Below are 8,109 nucleotides of genomic sequence, written 5' to 3'. Positions count from 1 at the left end.
TGCCCAACCTTCCTTCCGAGGAGTGGCTGGGGGGGTTTGAACCGCCAGCCTTCTGGTTAGCAGTCAAGTGCCTTAGGCACTATGCTACCAGAGCTGCTTTGTAGAAAGAATTCTCAAACAGGGACAGAGGGACTGAGAGCATCAGAATCAACCAGAGAAGTGTGTCAAAACCACCTTATAATGGGTATTTAGACAGTACTCTGAACTTTAAAAAGCCCAAATTTCTTTTTTCTTTCTTTCTTTTTAGGTTCTTATTGTGATTTGGGTGAAAGTTTACAGAGCAGATTGATTTTTCACACAGTTCATACACATTTTGTTTTATGACACTGACTGCAAGTCCCCACAATGTAACAGCTCTTCCCACTTCCTCCCTGTAGTACCTCTTCTCTGTGTCCTCATTTTTTATGCATTCCTGCCCCCTGAGCGATCTCCCTGTGCAAACATTGCCCTTCTTATCTCCTATGATTATCATTCTAAGAAGTATATCTGATGTAAATGTTCACCCTATATACCTGTTAAAACGTTCAAGTTTCATTCACTGTAGTTATTCCTTTGTATATAGAATACATTTGTGTAAATTTAACAAGCACCACCTGTAATTTGACCACAACTAGGAAAAAGGAATTAGAAAAGCCCAGGGTACGCATTACAATTAATGCATTCTCATCATCCCCAATTCCTATTCACCCAGGACGGTAAATCGCGCGGTTTTCTCGAGGTCCTCGGCAGGGTAAGGCGACAAAGGGGCTGAAACGTGGACACCTGCCCGAGCGGAAACACTAACGGCTGGACAAGGGGAGGGGCCTCCGCTACAAGGAAAAGGTGCATCCCGCGTTCCGCGGATCCGAGAGGAGAGGATGGGCACGGGGCCGCCGCGTGCGGTACGGGGGACGCCCAAAGCGCTGCGTGGATGGGCAAAGGGTCTGTGCCGCGCTAGGATTGAACGCCGACCCGAGTGCGGAGCCATGAGGGCCGCCTAGGCCCTAGGATAGCCGGAGGGCTCGCATCTCCCTGAGGAGGGCGCCGCTGTCGCAGCGACCGCAGGGCCCGCAGGGCCCGCGAGAAGGCGCGGGGTAAGCCCGCCGGGCCTTGGCCGGGCTCGGAGGCGCGGCCGTTATCCCGCCCCTCCCCCGCGCCCCCAACCAGCAGCCTCCGCCGCTCACCTGGTGGCGTCTGCGACGTTCCTGACAAACAGGGAGGTGTTGGGGGGCCTCGTGTAGCGAGACATGACCGCTTCCTCAGCTCCCTCCTAGTCTGCCCGCAGCCGCCGGGCTCGCAACGTCTCCCGCCGCCACCACAGCCGTTCCGTCGGCCCCCCGCGCGACCCCCCTCCCTCAGCCTCGGCCCTGCTAGCGCGCAGCCGCAGAGGCTGGCGCCAAGGGGGCGCTGTGCTGCGTGAGCGGGTCCGCGCGGCCAGGCGGGGGCGGGGCTGGCGCAGGGGGCCTGGGCTGAGGGGTTCCGGAGAGGAGGCAGCCGGGGTCGGGGGTATTCTGAGGGCGGAGGCAGGAGGAGGCCTAGGGTGTGAGGAAGAGGAGTTGGGGGTCAGAGCAGACCTAGGGGCGGGGGTTGTGGAGGGAGGCTGTGTCGCGGTGGGGGGAATTGGGCCAGAGGGGGCCTAGAAGCCAGAGGGGAACGGCAAAAGGGATGGAGAGGCAGGCAGGCAGGCAGGATTCGCGAGGATATTCGGGCTCAGAGGGTGGGAGACGTTAAACCGCTACTCGGCTCGGCCGCCTCAGGAACCTCTTCACCATTGTATTAATCACCAAGGTCATTCTTAGACCTTGGTGATTGTTAGGTCTCCTGCCCCGCTGGTCATGGCTTATTAATTTTGGTCTTGCTCTCTTTTTTGGTGTTTTGATTTATTCATCCATTTATATAATATTCAGCTGTGAGTACATTCATTCAGATATTTTTGAGTGCCTGCTACATGCCAGGCACTGTTCTAGGTGTGGGAAACAACAGTGAACAAAACAGGTACTATCAGGGTTTTTGTGTCTCAATTTTTATGGAGCTTACATTCTAAAGAAAGACAGAGGCACTAAACGAATGAACAGATAAGTAGCAAGTACATGATGTAGAAAAAAGCAGTAGAAATTAAACAAATTTAAGTGATCTCCTTCCCCCGATCCCCCAATGTTGTACCCTAGATGCCTTCTCATTACGCTTCTGCCTTCAGAATTGTTTAAGTGGCTGACAGAGCCCTTTACTCAAGGCTGGAACAGTAACCAGGTAACTCAAGTATTAATAGCACCCCCTTTCACTCTCAGAAATGGTATGGGTTGGAGGATAAATGATGCGGTCACCTTATCTAGCCCACGGCCCTCTCAAAGGCTGTGAGAGTTCCAAAAGTCTGGAACAGGGGTCTTCATTCAAAAAGGGATTGCTATAGCATAGTAGGCCTTAGGGGATGGCCTCAGGCCACACCCAAGACTGGCAGTTCAAACCCATCAGCAGCTCCTGCCAGGTAGCCTGGCTGTGTCTCTTGGGAGCTCTGGTAGCCTAGTGCCTAAGGCACTTTACTGCTAACCAGAAGACTGGCAATTCAAACCCACCAGCCACTCCTCAGAAGGGAGGTTGGTCAATCTACTTCCGTAGTGATACTGCCTCGGAAACCCAAGGAGGGGTGACCATGAGTTGGGTCTAACTCAATGGCACATAACAACAGCAACATAGCATAGTAGGCACAGGGCTAGACTGGGAACATGGCATCCAAGGGGAGAAAAACTAGGGTTCCTATTCTCATGGAAGGAGCTCAGGTAGTGTAGTAGTTAAGGCAAATGTTAACCAAAAGGTCAGTGGTTCAAACCCACCAGCTGCTCTATGGAAGAAAAATGAGGCAGTCTGCTTCCATAAAGATTTACAGCCTTGGAAATGCAATACCAAAACCAAACCCACTGTCATCGAGTCGATTCTGACTCAGTAACCCCCTTTGGGTTTCCAAAGCAGCAAATCTTTACTGAAGTAGATTGCCCAGTATTCCGTCCACAGGGTGGCTTGGTGGGTTTGAACCACTAACCTTCTGGTTAGCAGTCAAATGCCTCAGGCACTGCACCACCAGACCTCCCTGGGAAACTCAATAGGGGGTTGCTATGTGTTTGAATCCACTTGATGGCAGTGAGTTTGGTTTGTTTTTGTTTATTCTCATGGAGCTTGGGAGCTCTAGTGGCGTAGTGCCTAAGGCATTTAACTGTTAACCAGGAGGCCGGTGATTCAATCCCACCAGCTACTCCTCAGTAGGAAGACTGGACAATCTACTTCTGTAGAGATACTGCCTCAGAAGCCCAAGGAGGGGTTGCTATGAGTCAGAACCGATTCCACTGCAGTGAGTTTGGATTTTTTTTTGGTTCATGGAGCTTACAATTTGATAGAGAGGTAGAATGTAATAATCACATTGATAAAGATAAAAACTATGATACCATCACTACCCACCACCATCAAGTTGATTCCAACTCAGCAACCCTATAGGACAGAGTAGAACTGTCTCATAGGGTTTCCAAGGCTGTAAATCTTTACAGTAGACTGCCTCATCTTTCTTCTGTAGAGTGGCTGGTAGGTTCCAGCTGCCAACCTTTTGGTTAGCTGCTCAGTGCTTTAATCACTCTGCCATCAGAGTTCCTTCAAATATGATAAAGACTATGAAAAGAATTATGTGATGTGGAGACAGGATCTTATGGATGTTCAGAGCCAAGTTAGAGGGTCACTGAACTTTTAACTGAATAAGTTTTGAAGAGAGATTTGAAGAATAAAGAAAAGCAATTCATGCACTGGAACAGAATACACAAAGGTCTTGAGATAAGGGAGGAAATTAAAAGCAAGCAGGAGCACAAAGCTGGAGGGTAAGAAAATGCAAATGGAAGAGCAGGCAGTGGCTTATCATATAAAATTTTTGCAATGCTAACTTGTTTCCCATGGTAGCTGTAACAAATTACTACAAATTTAGTAAAACAACAGAAATTTATTCTTTCTTAGTTCTGGGGACCAGAAGTCTAAAGTTAAGGTATTAGCAGGGTCAAAGTCTATCCAGGCTTTTAGGGGAACATTCCCTTGCCTCTTCCAGCTTCTGTTGTTGTTGTTGTTATGTGCCGTCGAGTCGGCCCGGACTCATAGCGACCCCTCCTTGGGTTTCCGAGGCAGTATCACTACGGAAGTAGGATTGCCCAACCTTCCTTCCAGTGGTTCTAAATATTCCTTGGCTTGTGGCTCCAATATCTGCCTTTGTCTTCACATGGTCTTCTCTTGTCTTCTGTGTCATAAGGACACTTGTCATTGGATTTGGGGCCTACATGTTTAATTTACATGGTGTCATCTTGAAATCCTTAATTAGATCTGCAAAGCCCCCTTTTTTTCCCCCAAATAAAGTCACTGGTACTGGGGGATTAGGACTTGGACATATCTTTTGGAGGACCACCACTCAACCCACTACACTGACCATGAGGAGAAAAAAGGACAAGAGAGGATCTAGTAGATGGTAAAAGTTACTAATAAATCTGTTATCTGGCATATTGTTAAGTGGGGGAAAAGCAGGTTACTAGACACCTATGTACGTTGTTAGCTGCTGTTGAGTGGCTTCCAACACATGATGACCTATGCACAGTGGAATGAAATGCTACATCATGACTACCCACAAGCCTACACTGACAAGTTAGTGGTGACTGCACAAGAGTTATATTACCCAGAAGTCAAACTCAGGTTTCCCACATGGAAGGTGAGAAGTCTACCACTGAAACATCACTGCCTTCCTAGACACTGCATATAAACCTATTTAGTAATTTATATATATATATATATATATATATATATATATATATATGATACATATATACATGTATATACATATACATGTGCCATAATAGAACTTTTTTTCTGCATAGAAGTATTACCCTCTGATTTTCACTTTCTTCTTCCTTTTGGTACTATCAGTGTTTTTTGGTTTTGGTGCTTTCTACAATTAGAAAAAAACACAACACTCTATAGTTTGAAGAAAACTTTTAGTAGGAGTATATGAAAGATTGAATGTTGTCTCCAACTTACTAGAGGATTTCCAAAGAGTATACCACTAGCAAAATCTGACAATTGTTTAATAACTGTACCCCCTCTCACAGCAGAGTTTAATGTTTTGTACTTTGCAGAACTATTACTTCCTTTCTATCAATACTATTTAAAAAATGACAGCATATTTAATGTGTCTTAACTATCCCCCTAAGAAAGAGAGATTTTGATATGAAAGTATTTGAGAAAAATGGGTGTATGGAACAAAGAACTTGAACTGGCTTTCTGTCTGGTTTCTGAAAATAACACTTGGAATTCCCCAGTAATACAAGGTGTCTTCCACCACTCATCTGTCAGTTTGTCTTACCTTGGTGGCTTGCATGTTGCTGTGAGGCTGGAGGCTATGCTACCAGTATTTCAAATAACAGCAGGGTCATCCATGGTGGACAAGTTTCAGTGGAGCTTCCAAACTAAGACTTAGAAGAAGGAAGGTGCCATCCACTTCTCAAAGAATTGGCCAGTGAAAACCTTATGAGTAGCAGTGAAACACTGTCTGATGTATTATTGGAAACCTTTTTGACTACCCCTAAAACATTGTCCTATATAGTGCCAGAGGACAAGCCCCTCAGGTTGGAAGGCACTCAAAACACGACCGGGGAAGAGCTGCCTCCTCAAAATAGAGTTGCCCTTAATGATGTGGGTGAAGTAAAGCTTTCAGGACCTCCATTTACTGATGGGGCATGACTCAAAATGGGAAGAAATAGCTGCAAACATTAATAATCAGAACATGGAATGTACTAAGTATGAATCTAAGAAAATTGGAAGTTGTCAGAAATGAAATGGAACACATAAAGATCAATATCCTAGGCATTGTTGTTGTTATGTGCCATCAAGTCAAACCTGACTCATAGCGACCCCTCCTTGGGCTTCCGAGGCAGTATCACTACGGAAGTAGGATTGCCCAACCTTTCTTCCGAGGAGTGGCTGGTGGGTTTGAACCGCCAGCCGTCTGGTTAGCAGGCAAGTGTCTTAGCCACTATGCTACCAGAGCTCCATCCTAGGCATTAGTGAGCTGAAATGGACTGGCTAGGGCAGACAACTATATGATCTACTATGCTGGGAATGGCAAATTAAAGAGGAATGGTGTAGCATTCATCATCACAAAACATGTTGCAGGATCTATCCTGAAGTACAATGCTATCAGTAATAGGATATATCCATACACCTATAAGGAATTAATACTACTATTACTCAAATTTACACATCAACCACCAAAGCTAAAGACAAGAAAATTGAATATTTTTACCAGCTTTTGCAGTCTGAAATTGACCAAACATGCAATCAAGATGTGTTGATTATCACTGGTGATTGGAATGCAAAAGTTGGAAAGAAAGAAGAATCACTGTTGGTGTTGTTGTTATGTGCCATCGAGTCGGACCCAACTCATAGCAACCCCTCGGATTTCTGAGGTGGTATCACTACAGAAGTAGATTGCCCAACCTTCCTTCTGAGGAGTGGGTGGTGGGTTTGAGCTGCCAGGCTTCTGGTTAGCAGTCAAGTACCTTAGGCACTATACTACCAGAGCTCCTGAAGAATCACTAGTAGTTGGAAAATATGGCCTTGGTAATAGAAATGATGCTGGAGATTGCATAATAGAATTTTGGAAGACCAATGACTTATTCATACCTTTTTCAACAACACAAATGGCAGCTATACAAGTGGACTTTACCAGATGGGATACACAGGAATCAGATTAACTACATCTGTGGAAAGAGGCGATGTTGTTGTTGTTATGTGCCATTGAGTCGGCCCTGACTCATAGCGACCCCTCCTTGGGTTTCTGAGGCAGTATCACTATGGAAGTAGATTGCCCAACCTTCCTTCTGAGGAGTGGCTGGTAGGTTTGATCCGACAGTCTTCTGGTTAGCAGTCAAGTGCGTTAGGCACTACACTACTAGAGCTCCTGTAAGAGGCAATAAAGAAGCTCAATATCTTTAGCCAAAACAAGGCCAGGAGCAGAATGTGGAACAGACCATCAACTGCTCATATGCAAGTGCAAGTTGAAGCTGAAGACAAAACAAGTCCACAAGAGCCAAACTATCACCTTGATTACATCCCATCTGAACTTGTTGTTGTTATTTGCCATCGAGTCAGACCCGACTCATAGTAACCCCTCCTTGGGTTTCCGAGGCAGTATCATTACAGAAGTAGATTGCCCAATCTTCCTTCTGAGGAGTGGCTGGTGGGTTTGAACCGCTAGCCTTCTGGTTAGCAGTCAAGTGCCTTAGGCACTATGCTACCAGAGCTCCTCATCTGAATTTAGAGACCATCTAAAGAAAAGATTTGACGCATTGAACACCAACGACCTAAAACCAGATGAGTTTTGGGACAAGGACAAGAATATCATACATGAAGAAAGCAAAAGTTCATTAAAAAGACAGGAAGAAAAGACCAAAATGGGTATCAGAAGAAACTCTGAAACTTGCTCTTGAATGGAAAGTAGCAAAAGCAAATGGAAGAAATAATAAGATAAAAGAACTGAACAGAAGATTTCAAAGAGCAGCTTGAGAAGACAAGGTCAATTATTATAATGAAATTTGCAAGGACCTGGAGTTAGAAAACCAAAAATGAAGAACACACTTGACATTTCTCAAGCTGAAAGAATGAAGAAAAAATTCAAGCCTTGAGTTGCAATATTGAAAGAGTCTATGGGCAAAATATTGACTGAAACAGGAAACAGCAAAAGAAGATGGAAGGAATACACAGAATCACTGTACCAAAAATAATTGTTCAATGTTCATCCATTTCAGGAGGTGGCATATGATCAAGAACCGATGGTATTGAAGGAAGAATTTGAAGCTGCACTGAAGGAAATGGCAAAAAACAAGGTTCCAGGAATTGATGGAATACCCACTGAGATGTTTCAACAAATGGATGCCACACTGGCATACTTGTCTATGCCAATAAATTTGGAAGACAGCCACCTGGCCAACTGACTGGAAGAAATCCAGATTTGTACCCATTCCAAAGAAAGGTGATACAACAACATGTGGAAATTATCAAACAATATCATTAATACCACATGCAAGTAAAATCTTGCTGAAGATAATTTAAAAAATG

General features: G+C 45.1%; 1 protein-coding gene across 1 annotated transcript in view; it reads right to left on the bottom strand.

The window, feature by feature from the left end:
- The window catches only part of SRSF12 (serine and arginine rich splicing factor 12), a 16,142-nt gene extending 14,914 nt beyond the window's left edge, over positions 1–1,228 (bottom strand). The window contains exon 1 of the mRNA XM_007950893.1: positions 1,164–1,228. Within this exon, the coding sequence (XP_007949084.1) occupies positions 1,164–1,228 (65 nt within the window). The remainder of the gene's footprint in view (positions 1–1,163) is intronic.
- Between the last annotated feature and the right edge of the window lie 6,881 nt (positions 1,229–8,109).

This window comes from Orycteropus afer, unplaced genomic scaffold (genome assembly GCF_000298275.1).
Source record: "Orycteropus afer afer isolate SDZICR_OR568_19922 unplaced genomic scaffold, OryAfe1.0 scaffold00011, whole genome shotgun sequence".
NCBI lineage: Eukaryota > Metazoa > Chordata > Mammalia > Tubulidentata > Orycteropodidae > Orycteropus > Orycteropus afer.
The sequence above is the reverse complement of the archived record's forward strand: the minus strand, read 5'-3'. Positions and strand labels throughout refer to the sequence as shown.